This window comes from Corella eumyota, chromosome 2 (assembly GCF_963082875.1).
Source record: "Corella eumyota chromosome 2, kaCorEumy4.1, whole genome shotgun sequence".
NCBI classification, from domain to species: Eukaryota; Metazoa; Chordata; class Ascidiacea; order Phlebobranchia; family Corellidae; genus Corella; species Corella eumyota.
In genome coordinates, this window is record NC_137491.1 from 4,238,280 (window position 1) to 4,255,109 (window position 16,830).

The 16,830-nt window shown below is 32.8% G+C and overlaps 3 protein-coding genes across 5 annotated transcripts; 1 reads left to right on the forward strand and 2 right to left on the reverse strand.

The window, feature by feature from the left end:
• LOC145741437 (uncharacterized) lies at window positions 1-5,304 on the forward strand. Its single transcript, XM_082559026.1, has 6 exons — window positions 1-133; window positions 222-830; window positions 911-1,197; window positions 2,771-2,959; window positions 3,054-3,183; window positions 4,689-5,304. The coding sequence occupies exons 1-6, from the start codon at window positions 1-3 to the stop codon at window positions 4,934-4,936; spliced, it is 1,596 nt and encodes a 531-aa protein (XP_082415152.1). The 3' UTR covers window positions 4,937-5,304.
• Window positions 5,305-7,266: 1,962 nt separating this feature from the next.
• Window positions 7,267-13,908, reverse strand: LOC145743654 (stomatin-like). 3 transcript variants are annotated; one of them, XM_082561673.1, is made up of 8 exons: window positions 13,165-13,908; window positions 11,185-11,288; window positions 11,000-11,072; window positions 10,681-10,763; window positions 10,374-10,577; window positions 9,231-9,286; window positions 8,861-8,939; window positions 7,267-7,872 (listed from the first exon to the last, which is right to left on the reverse strand). In XM_082561673.1, the coding sequence occupies exons 1-8, from the start codon at window positions 13,235-13,237 to the stop codon at window positions 7,684-7,686; spliced, it is 861 nt and encodes a 286-aa protein (XP_082417799.1). In that variant the 5' UTR covers window positions 13,238-13,908; the 3' UTR covers window positions 7,267-7,683. The 3 variants fall into 3 exon arrangements, with proteins under 3 accessions (XP_082417799.1, XP_082417800.1, XP_082417798.1); XM_082561674.1 differs by having other exon boundaries at window positions 12,232-13,908; XM_082561672.1 differs by lacking the exon at window positions 13,165-13,908 and adding an exon at window positions 11,830-12,217 and having other exon boundaries at window positions 7,268-7,872.
• Window positions 13,909-14,930: 1,022 nt separating this feature from the next.
• LOC145741726 (large ribosomal subunit protein uL11-like) lies at window positions 14,931-16,721 on the reverse strand. The gene is made up of 6 exons (XM_082559369.1): window positions 16,615-16,721; window positions 16,334-16,496; window positions 15,951-16,042; window positions 15,564-15,661; window positions 15,081-15,182; window positions 14,931-14,988 (listed from the first exon to the last, which is right to left on the reverse strand). The coding sequence occupies exons 1-6, from the start codon at window positions 16,649-16,651 to the stop codon at window positions 14,983-14,985; spliced, it is 498 nt and encodes a 165-aa protein (XP_082415495.1). The 5' UTR covers window positions 16,652-16,721; the 3' UTR covers window positions 14,931-14,982.
• Between the last annotated feature and the right edge of the window lie 109 nt (window positions 16,722-16,830).

Consider the following 16,830-nt stretch of genomic DNA (forward strand, 5'->3'; position numbering starts at 1 on the left):
ATGTCAGTGATTGTTTGTAGCGATAGTTGTTACGCATTTAATCCCGGACAATCGACATTAAATTTAGGCCGAAGCGCTTCGACATTTGGAAAAATTGCGAGAAGACAATCACCAGAAAGACCAACTAGTGTCGGTGGGTTTTTATTTTTTTAAACAATTAAAAAAATTAAAAAATTAAATACCAACGTGTATCAAAAAATAATTTCTTGTTTTTTATATAGACCAAGCAGAACAAATTGGTGACACGAAAAAGATGGACTGTCTGGTAGAAAATCTCGCCTCCGATACAACCCAGTGTTTTTACGGGAGTTCCCCGGCTTCGGGATCGATTTTATTCGAGAGTGACGACATGTCGGATTTTCTCCATGACGTCATCAGCGAACCTTTAACATACCAATCGTTCGTAGATTCTACTTTTACTTTTGCTCAGTCACAGTCGCCCATGCAAGCGCCGTCAAGCCAAGAATTTGTTTATCAGCAAGCAGCAAGCAACAGTCCACCGTCGACAGTGGGGTTTGAACTCGGAACCCCACAGGGTGTGGATTGGTGTGACCCGACTGTATCTTCGACTGGAAATATCGTCCAAGCTCCATTAGATTTTGCTGGCCAGCAGAATGTAGAATATTTCAACGAATTTTCCCAGGCCGATAGTTTGTCAGTTGGTAGTTACGATGCTGTTTCTGGTAGTGGATTTTTTAAAAGCAATTCCTTGTATTACGAGGGGGAACAACAGCAACAACATTCTCAACAAATACAACATCAACAACATCAACAACAACAACAGCAACCACCGCAACAACATTTACCTAATTTTGGATTTGAAATTGAAAGTACGTATACAGTTATTAAGAGACTGGTTGTTAAAGTAAGATTTACTTTTCTTAAACAATTTGTTTATTTTGTTTTACAGCTGGATTTAGCAAACAGCTTCAACCAGTTATGTCTACATCTACTCACAGGCCTCAATTTATTCGCCAGTTGTCATACGAAAGTCCATTGTCAAACGTGCAGACCTCTTTACCCTACTCGTATTCCGATTCTTCACTGCCTCGCTCCCTTGTAGCGCCCACATACGGTGAGACTTTTAGAGCGGCCGAACTCGAACCACATATTGGGCAGTTCCAACATCAAAATTATTACCATTCACAATCACCACTGAGAAACCAGTTCCAACAACCACAAGATACCATGTTTCAGGTAAACAAACGTTGAGTTAGTAACCAAAGTTTTAATTGTGTTATAAATAGAGAATATTTTGCGATCGCTAAAGAATGCCCGTTTGTAACCAGACTTGATGAACAAGCCTATATACCCTCAGGCTAACAAAAACAGGTAGAAATCAAAATAAACACGAATTAGAACCGTGCATATTTTGATAAAAGCCAATACAGTAAAATAGGAAAGCAAGAAGCTAATTGTGTAGATAAATCAAATAATATATTAGTAGTTGAATTGGATTTATTTAAAAATAATTAAAGATTTAAGTCATTTATTATTCCATTTGTCCCTCATCTGCAAAAGAAAATTAATGTCTAGTTCTCTAACTGGCGTGACGCGTTTAAGAAAAAGGCGATTTTCTTGTTTGAGTGTAACATGTTTGGAAATGATTAGCCGGCCGATGCCCAGCAATCCAGTAGCTAAGCGAGCTAGTAAGGCCATGTGCATAGAAACTTAGTCTTTTGAAATGAGTCGTCTGGATTGCTCAAGACAGGTTATGGCAGGCTGCCTAGTTGACCATAGCCCTCAAATAGATGAGTTTATTGCTTCATTTCGTACCGAGATTCCCATACCCAACCTCAGTAACACTGCAAGTAATGCTGACAATGATCATCGCTCGTCTTCATCCTCGTCCTTGATTGGTTTAGATGAACATGATGTCACAGAAGTTCAAGAATTTGACCCGAACTTTCTTTACACCAAAACAGAACCCAGTGACCCAATTGGGGAACCCCCTCCAACTATACAATCGCTTACAACTTCAGAGGGAGCTGTTAGAATAATGGGGTTAAGTGATGTATATGACAGAAGATGGCACAGACGTGGCCAGGATGTTAGTTTAGGCTCTCAGTGGCACATGCCACCGGCAACGTCGGAGATGGCAGGATACAATCTCGACGAAAGGATATCACCGGTTTACAGTTCTCGTACAGATTTTACCCCATCTCCTTGCAACTTAACGCAGCTGCGCACACCCGAAGAATTAGCCATGTATGAAACTAAACCTTACCACAACAATCCACCCTCAGTCGCAACGTCACAATGGGCGGAAAGACGACGTTTTTTATCTTCCGATCCAACTCTTACTTATATACCGCCCAACCTTCAAGTTAATAATTACAAAATTCTCCGTCGACAAGGTGATATGTACATGGATCCTAGTGTTACCGGCGAGCGATACGGGGGTAGTCTGGACTTTGATTATGCTCCATCATCAGGCGAACATTATTCGAACAGACATAATTATCCATCAAACGAAATGATAGCTAGTTATGAGAATAAACGCAGAAGAAACTCGATTTCGAATGGCCCACCTACTAAGTATCAGCCCCCATTAGTTGAAATCAAGCAAGAGTATCAACCAACCCAGCACTGCAATGCAGATTATTTTAAAAACTTTCAGCAACTGGAGGTAGAGAACGCGAATTTGACAGATTATTAGATAGCACATGACAGCATTAATAAAATGTAGTTTAATACTTTGCCAAGTTATGTAATAACATATAAAAAAAAGTAGGCAATCACAAGTTAAACCCTTTATCTTTATATACAGAGTCCAATCAGTCACCAGCAACTCTCTTCTTCAACCCCAGCAACTTCCCGGCCAGTGACGTCAACACCTCCGTGCCCCCAGCCTTCTTACGGTGGCTTCGGTGAGGGTACTTGTGCTGTGTGCGGGGACAAGGCAAGATGGCAACACTACGGAGTGCTGGCGTGCGAAGGATGTAAAGGCTTTTTTAAGGTAAGATAATAAGACGACACCTTTCCGTAAGCGTTGCGTATTACAGTTGATCGACAACTCCAACCTATATTTAATTATATAATTACATTTTTAGCGCTCGGTACAGAAAGATGCGAAGTACGTATGTCTGGGCAACCGAAGTTGCCCTATCGACAAGAAAACCAGAACGCACTGCCCGTACTGCAGATACCAAAAATGTATTGGCGTTGGAATGATAAAAAATGGTGAGTTTTAATCAGTTTTAATCTCTATCAAAAAGGCAAACATCGTTTTAGGATTGGTTTCAAAAGACGCCATTTTAACATAATTTAAAAAAATGCAATATCACGATATTAAAATTTAAAAGTAAACTATTTGAGTATAAGAAACAACACAGACTTAAAGTATTTAAAAATGTAATCGTTCCTATTAAAGATAACTAAACAAACAGATTATATTGTTCGTGATATGACGTATTTGCGACACTGGGTTTGTTTAACAAAATGACGATTTGGTAAATATTTAAGTTCACGGGAGTTCCCTTACAATAATAAATACATTTGCATGTCTACTTAGTCAATCGCATTTTGGTGCGGCAAGAGAGAATTAGTTTGTTTTATATTTAATACCAAAAAAACGAACCTAATACGTAGGACCTATCGTGTCTAAATTGAACATAAACAACAAATGAAATACAGTGGTGCGTTTATTTAAAGTTTTTGTAATTATTTTTTGATAGTGCGCGCCCTTTAAAAAAGTGCTCTTTGTAAAAAAAACTTGTTTCGAAATTTTATGAATAATTCGAACCGGGATGTCTCGATTAGGTTGTAAAGTTTAACTAGTTCCTTACACCGCAACCAATTGCAAAATAATTGCTACAAATAAAGTTGTTGACAAAAATTTTCAAGTAATTATTGCTTTCGCGCGGAGGTTATTTTTCTCATACACGACCCATAATTAAGTCGCTCTCCGTAACAATAGAAGTAACAATGACGTAATAATCATGTTGACCGATCGTAGCAATCCCTGTGAACTTCACGTACGAAATTAAGGGGGCATATAAACGCGTCGTCAAGTTGTTAAACCCGCCATATATATCTCGAACAACGTGCGCTTATGGTTGTTGTTAAACAACGGCGAAGCACCACGTCGAGACGTCCCATTAAAGAAATAAGCAATAAAGAGCCAACGGCGAAATTTGGCACGGAATAGGAGCCGATAGATACCTGTATAACACGTTCGTTGTGACGTAGCCATGCAACAAGATTCTCACGGAAGCTTGGGAACAAGTTCATATCGGTTCGACTGGGTTTAAAGTTACGGGTCAGCGCTTAAATTAGTTTATCTTTCGGTAGTCTCCGATAACACTTATTATTTTGCGTGCAAACATTTTTTACGTCGCGAGGTAAAACTAGAACCGTTTCTTGATCATTCTTTTTTAGACTTTGTGCTTAATTTATCATCAAGCGTTTGCGATGGGATATATCGATACTGTTTGTGTTCAAAATAAACTGTCTGTCCACAAGTTCTTAAAATTAAAAATTCACACTTTTATTGCAAATATCGACCTAGATATACTTGCGTATATGCCACGCCTATTTTTGCAAAAAGCATATCTACATGCAGATTGTAAAAAAATATATAAACAGTTTTAATATCAAAAAGCCAAGCCTGATATTTATTATTTTATTATGTTTTGATTTGTCGAATTACTTCAACATTTTTTATAATGAATTTGATTTTTTTGTAGTTGTTCGAACTACAGACCCAAGTCGTCGAAGAAAACCTTCAAAAACCAAAGTAGTTGGCCAATCAACATCCGCCACGTCATCTTCAGCAACCCCCCTTCAACGTCACCCGCACCACAGTGCAACCACTGCACCCACCCTTCCGCTTCACCCCCACGTCATTACGCCCGTGACCCAACCGATGCGCCCCTCACATTATGACGTCACAGGACAGCCTGTCCCGCGCACTATGCAGTCTTATTTCGAGTGATTAATTTAAAAGAAGAAAAAAAAAACATTTTTTTTGTTTTGTCCGACCCAGTCGAAAACAAAACACAACTTTCCGGTCAGCGGGAGAAAGTAAACGTCATCTCCGTCTACGTCACCGAATTGTCGCGTACATGAATAGTTTCGATGATGTCACAATGCGATGGGAAGTCGTTGACCTAATACTGTCGATAATTTATAATGTCACTAGATGGAGCTCGCGTGTCTGATTTATTTTTGTCGCTTTTTCATTTCTATTTCAGTGTTTTGTCTATTTCTGTTGCTGCCAAAATCTCAAAAAGTACACTGCTCTTTATAGTGACTGTACGTCAAAGTTTCAGACATTGTATTAAGTTGTATTGCACTACACACATTGTTTTTATTTCGTGTCGCCATTGTTTTTGATGTCGTTCGTATTATTTACAATGCCACATAAGATGCATAGATTGCATAAATATATCAATTGTTGTTACAATTTAAGTGTTCTGCTTTAGGTTAATTTATTAACATAGTTTGAGTTTATTCAAAAGTAAAAATACCTAAACTTATAACTTAATAACGCAGCTAAAAATCAATTTTTCGTAAAAAAGTCGAATTTTAAAGTTAAACATAAATTTGCCGACGTTTTACTTTACCACACATATATAATTAAGTCAACCGGCAGCGTGGTGTAGTGATAAGAACACTTGCTACACCACACATGAGGCGTTGGTTCAATCCCCACTGATCTCATGTTGTAGCGCCATTGAGTAAGGCGCTACAAATGGTATTAACTCCTGCTGAGCCAGCACTTAATCAGCAGTATAATTATCGGGCAATTGTAATCTATAATATCCCAAACTGCCACAGGCAACACGAGACTGGGTCGGAGTAACTGATGTTACTCTATGTTTAAATCGCGCTTTCGACTTTCCCACATCAAGGATAAAGACATATACAAAAAAAGGTATTAACATAATATAGCTCAGTCATATGTCTTAAATTATAACCATTTATCAGAAATATCTTTACAAAATAAATGGCAAGCCACAACACAATTTAAAAATATAAAATTATTTTATAACAGATTTATAAAAACAAACCACTCACCTTGTTACAAATACAACCTTTGTTCTAAAACAGTATTCTATTTTTATACAACTATTATGAAAATAAAGCGTTTAAACAAAATTCTTTTTTTATTGTGTTTTTTTTTGAGTGAGCACGCGCGTTATTGAATTAACGTTTGCCGACAGCCTGTTGCAACGTTGCGGTTAAAGACAATGCTTTCAATTGTTTTAAGCAATAAACGACAAATTGACTGAAAAACAATTATGTTATTCTGATAACGCAGAATTAATCTAAAATGAAATTAACCAACCCTTAGAAAATTATATTTTAAATATTTTAGCTTAAAAAAATATTTTCACGAAAATAAAAATTAAAGGCAAATAAATATTCTTTTTAGCACATAATTTCAGATTGCACAAAGTTAGATTTATAGAATTTGTTGACTAAAATCTTGTAACTTCTCTTTAGCTCCATCTACCAGAAGTCAAAAATCGCACTGACGCACATTTAATATGTCAGCTTTATTAAAAAATAAAAATAACAGTATTTTATTACATTTTTGTCGTTAATCAACCAAACAGTGTAAAAACATTAAAATTATGCCTTTTTGGGGTTGATAATCTAATCTTAAACAACAAACGAAAATCTAACTTCCTATTAGCTACAAAACAAATTTGGTTCATAACGTTAGGTGGCGGCATTTAGCTTAAAAATAATCAAGGGGAAACTTGAATTGCTAAAATTTCGCATACACAAAAATAATGCTACAACCTAAGCATAAAAGATCAATGTAAGTAGTTAAAACAGGCATCTCTAAATGCATATTCACGGTACTACCACTACTAACTATACCCTTGCTTTCCCCATGCAACTGGAACCTTGCTTTCCCCATGCAACTGGAACAGTGTAAGTCCGGTAGTGTGGTTAAGCGGCCATGGCAGAGGACTACGAGCCGAAAAGTTTCGGGTTTGAGGCGTACCTTTGCCACACTATTCGCCTTTGAGCTTGGCGTTTACGGATAGCTCAAACATGTAACAATATCACACCCCTGCACAATAAAAAATATAAAACTCATCACCTTAAGGTGATATGGAAAAAAAACTGTATAAATACATTTAAATAATATACAACAATGCTTGCCTTAACTTCAATAGTGGTTACTGTCTTTTCTATAGTGGTGATAAGTTGAGCCGGAATAACTATACTCTAATAGCCGTACTTTATGTTTTATAAAGAACGTATTGAAACCGTATACTTTAACCAAATCATAAAACTGTGTTACATTTAGATTTATTTACAAGCTATTTTATTCGTGATCATGCAATAAACGTAGTACATATCTAGCATAGCTAACACTTAAATACTGAGAAAAAAATTTCATGAGCTTTTAAGGAAAAAGTTAACATAAAAATGTCTTATTTATTAAACTGTATGGTGATTAGTATGAATAAAAAAATGTATTAAAATTAAACATGTTTATAAGTACGATATATACAAGGTTTTATTGAAATAATTATGTTTTATTTAATTTTTTTTATATTTTTTTAATTAAAAAAATGATATATTACAATAATTAGATGGTGTGTTTTATTAGCCTTGAGTGTTTAATTAAATCGAGATAATTAAGGAAAAAATGTTAAGAAAAAACAATTCAATAACAAATCCTGTTCAGATGTATTTTCGGCCTCAGTTACCAAGCTTTTACTTTTTCATGAAACTGCTGACGAGGTCAATAGGAAGAGGAAAGATGATCGTGGAGTTCTTCTCGGCACTGATGGAGGTCAAAGTCTGGAGGTAACGGAGCTGCATCGAGTTGGGGGATTCGCTCATCACGTCCGCCGCTTCTTTCAACTTCCGGGAGGCATTCATTTCACCCTCGGCAGCAATAACCTAACAGATCAAATTTTTTTTCAGGATTAATAAATAAACTTTTTTTTGGCTAAAAATTTGCAGCAATAGTTTTTAAAGTTTTTTTGCATATCTCAATACCACAAGTACTGTTACAAATACTTGTGTCTTGAAAATAAAAAAAGACAATTAACCCTTAACCCAAATAAAGTAAACACCCCACTCTTCTCCTCCAGTGACGTAGCACTTTTTATACGATTCTCTACACTATCTATCACATGTCGAATGGTCTTTGTTGAAAAACATAACAATAGTGGAGCTTTTAATAGAATACGTTGCTTATAACAATAAAGTTAAAAAAAATCATGTGATCAGATGTTTGATCTCGAGCAGACGCTTATTCATACGCTCGAGTAAAACTAACACGGTTTCAATAGAACAAAACTTAACACAAGGTTACGCAACTTTATAACTTAAGAAACGTGTTATAAAAAAGATTTTACCTAGACATATACAAATGGTTAAGTTTATTAGTTTCATGGTTGTTTACGTCGTAATTTCAATTGGATTAATGTAAAAATGGCCAAATAAGGTACTTGAATTGGTTAACAAGCACTTGAAGGGAAAAATGCACATGGTTTAATACACTTACGTTGTTTAGCAAAAATTTGCATTATCATATTGGCAGAAAACAGCTAATAGCATAAACCAACATTAAAAAGTTCCAATTTATTTATCCAAACCCCGTTTTAAAAAAATAAAAAAGGCAGCCAAGCGTAAAAAACTAAAAAATATATGTAATGTTAAATTTACCACAGAAAATTAACATTTAATTAAGTAGTAAATAGCAGCAACTTGTCAAAGTAAAGGACTAAACATCTAACCATATCACGTCCTACGCGTACACAAATGTGCCCTGATAACCTAAGTGTGTGGTATGTATAACATTTCAAAAGCAAAGCAATCTATCAGTAAACTGACACTGGGCGTTTCAGCGCACGTGACTATAGCAACAACGACGATTACGTACCTTTGCCCTAGCCTCGCGCGCAGCCTCGGCTTCAGCTGCCATGGCTCGTTGAAGCTGAACTGGAAGACGGACGTCCTTACTAAGAACAACAAAATATTGAATTACAGATACGCGTTAGTGATAAAAACCAATAAAATGTAAAAATAAATGTGTTGGTTGAAATAAACCACAACGTAGAATTGTGAATAGAAAAAAAAATCATATACAATTTCAATTTTCATTCTAATTCAATAGACCATAAAAAATATTGTTATTTGTTAAAAATCAGGTAGAAAATTGCTCTTATTAAAAAACGATTGAATGACATTTTTTATTAATTTTAATAAAATTTTATTAGTTTTAATAAAAATCGTAATTTTTACAAACTCACATTTCCACACGTTCGACTTTGATTCCCCATGGATCTGTGGCCTCGTCCAATGTATTCTAAACAAAAAAATCACGTGAGATTTTTCAATGAGAAACAATTTTTAGTCGGAAAGATGTGCAAAACACCTCCCTTTTCTAAGCCTGTTACGTACAAACTTTCACCGCGATAAAAAAAAGTCTTGATTAAATTTTAAATCTACGTCTTATAGTGCGTCACTCGCAAGAACATTTTTCGAGTTCCGTAAATTCTAACCAAGTTTTTCAACAAAATTATGAAGCGTTTTTTCAACGCCCCAGTGAAGAATGCGAAACAGAAACGCAACCAAAACTGTGTTAAGCAACGGGCATAGAAATGGACACGCTCTAATTGATACTATAGTGAGCGTATGGAAGTTTACAAAATGAGGCATCAAAAACATCGATTTTAATAAATAATTTATTATTCTGTTTAACGTGATTCATTTACAATAGATGTCGTTTATTTTATTACTCCTGATAATTAAGCAATCAATCGTATCTTAAAATAAGTCGATAACAAGGTCGTTTAGTTGACTATTACAACAAACCAAATATCGTGGCCTTATTTAACGACATTTCAATGTTTGCCAAAGTTTTTTAACAAACCGTACATCCTTTTCTCTATAACAACCAAGGCTGCGATTTATTTAAATTTAGACATTCGGGATTATATAGGAATGACAACAAGGCCTCAGGCATAAAATTGTATTATAAATTAATTATAAGGTTGGCCCAACAGCAAGCTTTAAATATTCGATTTCAACTATTCCCAAAAGGCGGCACGTAAGCTTATTGAATTATTCATGCAAGCTAATGTATTGTACAGTACCAGTAATACCTAGTCACAAATGGCAGGAACATTTGCAATAAAAATGTATCACAATGCAGTGTAATTTGTTTTAATAATTACGTCATTTCCTATTTTAAGAACCTCATTATCGTTTAAGGAAATAACAACAGACATATGCATTTGTTTTAATATGTAGTATAACTAGCCTATTCAAATTTTTATTCACATCACTTTATTAAAAAATACAAAAAAATTCTGCAAGAACTTTGATATTAAACCTATCATTTAAGTGGACTATAGTTAAGGCTAATTTTAACAATAACAAAAAAAATATACCTGCATGCCAGCGCTGATGTATTCTCGATCTGTAAGAACCTCAGAAAGTGATTTTGTTCCGAGCATGTTTCTGAGAGTGGTCTGAGCCAACAACCGGGTGGCGCCATCAGCGTTCTCTACATTAGCAATGCTCATTGTGGCATCCTGGACACGATAATAGACAACCGCATCCACAGAGATGGTGACACTGTCTTTGGTGAGGATCTAAATAAAAATCTTTTTGATTAGATTGCTAATAAAAAAGTTAATTTTTTTTTTGTTAATTTAAATCCTTTTAAAAAAGAATAAAATTATAAAAAAAACACACCTCTTGTGGTGGAACATCAAAGGATACAGTTCTTAAGTCCACTTTCCTGTATTCATCAGTGCATGGAATGATAAAGAAAATTCCTTAAAAATTTGTTGAAAACATTAAATCTTTAATACTTAATTAAATAGGCCTGATGTTTTATTTCTGGAGGGTCTTTAATAGGTTTTATTTTTAATATTTGCTAATTTTTATCTATAAAAAGCTCTTTATATAAAATCAGGAAGTTTTTTATGGTAGAATGGTAAATATTTATGATATAGGAGATTAGGTGTAATTTTAAGGAATTGGTAATCAATAACTTTGTTTAAATATTTACCAGGTCCTTTTGCACCACCTTTGGACAGTCGACCAAGTCGGAAAATAACAGCTCTCTCATACTCTTGCACAACCTGATAAAAAAAAAAAAAAAAAATTATTTTTTTTTACAAATTTTAAAATTTATCTACATTGCCTATCTAATTACTTAAAAAATAAAGCTTTCAATATTGTGATTAACGTTACCTTAACACACATGCAAATTGCAACAGGGAATGTAATGATAATTATAAAAAATGAAATTCCCAACAACAAAATACCACAGAATCCGTATTCCGTGTCATCTCCAGCTAAATGTAAAAATAAACTAAAATATTTTGATAAAAATTATCCATTAGAAGTAGAACTATCTGGATCCTACTCAAGTTAGGTTTTTATTTAACAAACCAAACATTTATTTTGTAATAAAACTAAACGTTAAAAAAAAATTTTATTAAGTAGATGATAAAATTGCTGTATATTTTTGTTAAAGCAAAAAACATGCAAGTAATAAAATATTTTAGGTTAGTAAAAGCAATTTTACTAATTTAAACATATTTTAGCAATAACAACAAAGTAAAATATTTACAATATTTTTTTATTGTGCTACTGGGCTTTCACGGCATAAATACAAACAAATTATTCATAAGCTAAATAATATCTAAACAATATTTTAATTTTAAAATGGTAATCTTTATTGACAGAAGTTTTAACCCCATTTTCTGGCTAAGTTGTTATTTAGTACCAAAATCATGCAATAACAAAATTTTAATTCGCTTTATTTTTTTTATGTTGATTAAATTCCCTTCTATAATGGTTGATAGAACAATATCAATTTCAGCTATAACTTACTTATGTTAATGTTTGTGTTGTACTGATTTGTTCTTCTTCCCGACCCATTTTCTTGAGGGTGAACCTTATTTGCTTCATGCTGACTTTCCATTATAGTTATTTAATTAGCAATCTAAAATTTCCTTAAATTTTAACTCTCTAAAATCTGTCATAAGTCATATAACAAAAATGGGTGAATGGAGGAGCATAGTAAAATGCAGTATTCAATTTTCATGTAAACATGAATTAACCTTTTTTACAACTGACTCATCTTTAAACCTAACTTAAATTTTAAGGGTACATTTTTGGGTCAAATAGAAGCATACTATGCAAGTTTGCTAACATTGTGTTAAGCACTAAAACAAGAACTGTTAATAACAAACAACTGCACTGCAAAAGGTACATTTGAAGGGATTTACATACCATTTGCATGAACATCAAATGCTACAGGAGCAGAGGGGTTCTTAGTTGGCTGTTCCATTTATTTACTTTTTTTAATTTTATTTAAAAAATTTTCAGCAAATGATAATTGTAAATTTTTTCTAACTAAAATTTCATAATGTTTTTGAAATTAAAAACAAATACAAAACAACAACAAGACTGTACATTAACAAAAGTTATACAAACATATATCTTAAAAGTTTAAAAAAAAATTTGGTTTGGCTAAGTAAAAAGTGTGCTAAAAATATGTGCTATAATTTATTTAAGCAGTTGTTAGAAAAACAAATTGCCTGAATTTTAACGATAAGCTGTGTATAGTGCAATAATGGAACTGACCATAAATTTATTTCGTGGACCAAAAATAAAACATACTTTAATAAAGTTTTTTAAAAGTGCCAATAATGACAGTGTTTATAAGGTGTCTATTGCTGGAAAATATGCCAAATTTATGATAACTCTAACCTGGATAATTTTTACTGAAAGAGGTTAATAAAGCATCCTGAAGATTTTCGTTCCTCGCTTTAACAGTTTTAAAATATTTAAATTTTTTTATGTTTATTTAAATTTAAAAAGGCTTTTTGTTAGTTTAAATTATTTTAATAAACTGTAAACCAAGCAAATTAGGTGAAAGACAAAATTATGATTCACCATTTTGACGATAAACATTTATTTATCATGCATTAATGCAGTCAGCGTTTTATAAAATTAGGCAAACAATATTTTTGCCAATCCTATTTGGTCTACAGTTAAAAAATTTAAAATAGTGAAAATTAATCAAAGTGTTTTGCAACAAAAATTGAATCTCTTTTACAAAATTTGAAATATTAATAATGCCACGAGGGTATGATATTGTTTTAAGGTTGAACTAAAAAGCATGTACTCTTTATTGGTGCACTTTAAAGCAATTAAACTTACATATATTAATGCTCTCATTGTATTCATTTTTTGTCTTTCCTTCAGGCTCATAGTTCAACTTTTCCATTTCCATTGTTTATATTTGTAAATAAATTATTTACTATTAACTGCCTGCCAAACATTTAGAAATTTGGACATAGAACAAACCCCTGTATTTTTCCGTTTATTTTGGTAACATAGACTCATTTTAAACGTTCATTAATCACAAATGAAAAGTTAGAGTAATTGATTTACAAAGAAAACTTTACTTAATTATACGCAAATCACTATCATGCCTAACAACACTAACATTCTATGTCTAGTTGTTTTTAATAAAACTGTATAAAAGTAATATTTTAATATATGTTTAACCGTAATATGGTTGGTTTTATTAAACCAATTTCTAGATTTTTAATTTTTTTTAGTCCCAGCGGGCCACCTGCTTCTATTCAAATATTAAAACAAAATAGGACAAAGCATACAATCAACCGACTCCTAAAAATACATTGTTTACCTATTATTAGTTAAATGAAAGAAAAATTATTAAAAAACTAGCGTTGACAATTACAACATCTATTATCAATATCCTGCTACGGTAAGACAATGCAGCAAGTAGCAAGTAATCTAATTAAATGCGCAAGCACAAACAGACCTAAAATGTTATTAAATTCATATAAACGTAACTAAATTATGTAGCAAGTAGTAAACATCAGATTTTATACAAATCAAGCAAGCGCTGGTAAAACATAACTGGCAAAATTTCAGCTGGCCTCGCTTTATCTACACTACTTTTCTAAACAAAAAAAAACGAAAACTGCATAGCAACAAACGTACATACGTAACTCCCTTTCTTTGTACACGCTTTCACATGACTATACCTTAATTTAATCTCCCTTGTCACATGCTTCTGACGTTGCGCGTCAGAAATTTGTTTTAAAATTTTCCATTTTAAAGTACTGTTTAATTGCTATAATTGTCTAGGTTAATTTGTAAATTATATAAATTACAATCAAAGAGCCGTCTTGTTTTAATACAGAAATATAAGTTGCGCTTAATCTACTTAGTGTTAATACCAACAGCTGAATGATTGTTACTGTTCAAAATAGTTCGAGTTACAACAATACCTATTCTAATAAATCACCTACCAAAATTGGTTATTAAATCTTGTTTGGAAACTGTCACATCTTTAGTTTTCTTAACTTCTATTTCATCCATAGTAATGTCGTCCATTTAAAATTTAATTTTTAAGCTAAAAAACGTATTTTTACAATCAAATTTAAAGTGATAAATTTAAAAAAGTATAATCACACTTCAAACAATAGTTTTTTTATACGTAACTTTTCGTAAACAACTGAGCATTTTCTACACTAGCATGACTAAATGCGACCACAAATGAATTTTATGTCAACCAAAGAAAGGTTTTCAATGATTAACAATGGTGGCAAGTTACACTGCATTTTGATTGTCCAGTGTCATAAGTAGGTTATGTTTGTCTTGTAAAATATCAGGCCTTTAAAATGTATGCTCAGATGTGTTCGGGTAAAAATTTAAACAATTAAATCATTCTTGCTAAAAATTCAGTGGCCCGTTTAAATATTGTGATACAATGGCACTGTGGTTCTCTACTGCTCAGGGGCGCCATAAAGCGTTAGTTTCAAAATTGCATATTTAGCAAAATTTGTTATCTAAAAAAATACTTAAGAAGATTGTTGTTTAAACTTATTTTGCTCTACGTAACTAAAACCTTTTTTTTTCATAAACTGAGAAACAAAAAATCAACAACAATTTTGTTTTTTTTATTTATTTTTACCAAGATTTGGAAATAGTAAACCAACCTCTTTATTCCTACAAAATAAAAATAAACATTCATTGCATTAAACAAAAAATATAAATACATTTTTTAATCAAAAAGTGTTAAAAAATATTTAAATCCTTACCTCTGGAACATCGATTTCACCACCATTAATCATATCAATGATGTCATGTGGTGGTTTATTATCAACTGTACAACCAACACTCTGGGCAGTTCCAAGCATTTCCTAAATAAAAAATAAAGTTGATTAAATGTATTGTAAGCATTTCTTAGAGGGCTACCAGAAAAGCAGTTTAAATTTTTTAATTAAGTATAGGTTGGAGATGACAAGACTTATTTTAATATAATTTCTGGTTTTAAACCCCACTGCTTCCACATCACAGTGCCTTTTCGTGTGTCCCTATAAATAGGATGCCTTCAACCCAGCCAAAATCCAACAATCAGTATTTTATAAAGCATTTCAATCAACGATATTCAAAGCTCTAATTGGGAACCTAAGACTGGGTAAGGGTAACAAATGTTACCCTATGTTTAGGGCGTGATGTTGTCCTTAACACATTAAAAATAAAAAACATGTAAAAAAATTGGTTATTTTTGTTTTTCTTACTTTAACAGTTCCAGCAAAAATTCTTGCCATCGAGCGTTCTCTCATTACTCGAGCTACACTATAAATATCATCCAAAGTGACATTTCCATTATGCTTAACTAAAATAAGCAAAAAGTATACATAAATGCATTCTTCACAACAACACACAAAATTTTATTCAAAATTAAAATAAACTTTTGGTAACGGTGTAAGTTCACCGATGGCTTGATTTCACTTTAAGTGTGGATAGGATGCCAACCCCAACCATTGGGGTCAAATAATGTTAAATACAACAAGAAACGAAACACATATATTAGAAAAATTTAAGTGGTTTGCATCACAGTTAAAAGCAAAATATTTGTTGTATTCATTTTTCTTGTTGTATTCAACATTCTAGGACCAACTTACTGTTCTTAACCTTCTTTTTATCTCGTGGGGGCTCCTTGAGTGCCTTGATAATCAAGGAAGATGCACTCGGAACAACACTGACGGTTGCTTGTCTAGAAAATAGGTTTAAAATTTTTAAATTAAACTAAAACGTAATTTTAAATTATAGAAATTTTTTTATATTTTCCCATCAGGTTCGGTTAAACGATCATGGGTAAAATCATGATTAAAATTTATGAAAAATATTAAATTAAAACTACAAAAGGCAAATTTAGTTCATAAATTTTAACCACAAAACAACTGCACCTCACTGCGCCGTACTTTGTCATCATTTGGGAAACAAAACTGTCCTAACATTAGACAAGCTGACAAAAAATTAAATTATTTAACCTAGATAATAATACCTGTTCTGAATCTTAAGTTGAACAGTAATCTTTAAACCTTTCCAGTCTTGTGTGTTTTTGGCAATGTCATCACCGACTTTTTTGGGACTGAGACCAAGAGGTCCAATCTTGGGAGCAAGTGAAGCAGTTGCACCTACTTCTCCTCCAGTGACACGAAGGTAAACTAAAAGTGACAAAAAGATAAATTGGAGTTTTAAAAATACAACTACGGTTTGTAATAACGTTATTTTAATACAACGTAAATGTTAAAATATATGGACAAAATTAAAATTTGTCCTTACCATATGAGACTGCTGTTGGATCGAACTTGGGAGGCATGATTAACACGGATAAAACAGATCAATGCGTAAACAAACCGTACAAATTGTAAAGGGATCTTGGACAGAAAAAAACATGGAAACGTAGATGTTTTATGGTAACCGGACAATAAAATAAAATATATTTTGCCTTAACGTAAGTTAAAACTTTATTTTTTATTACGAGTATTTAAAAATCAT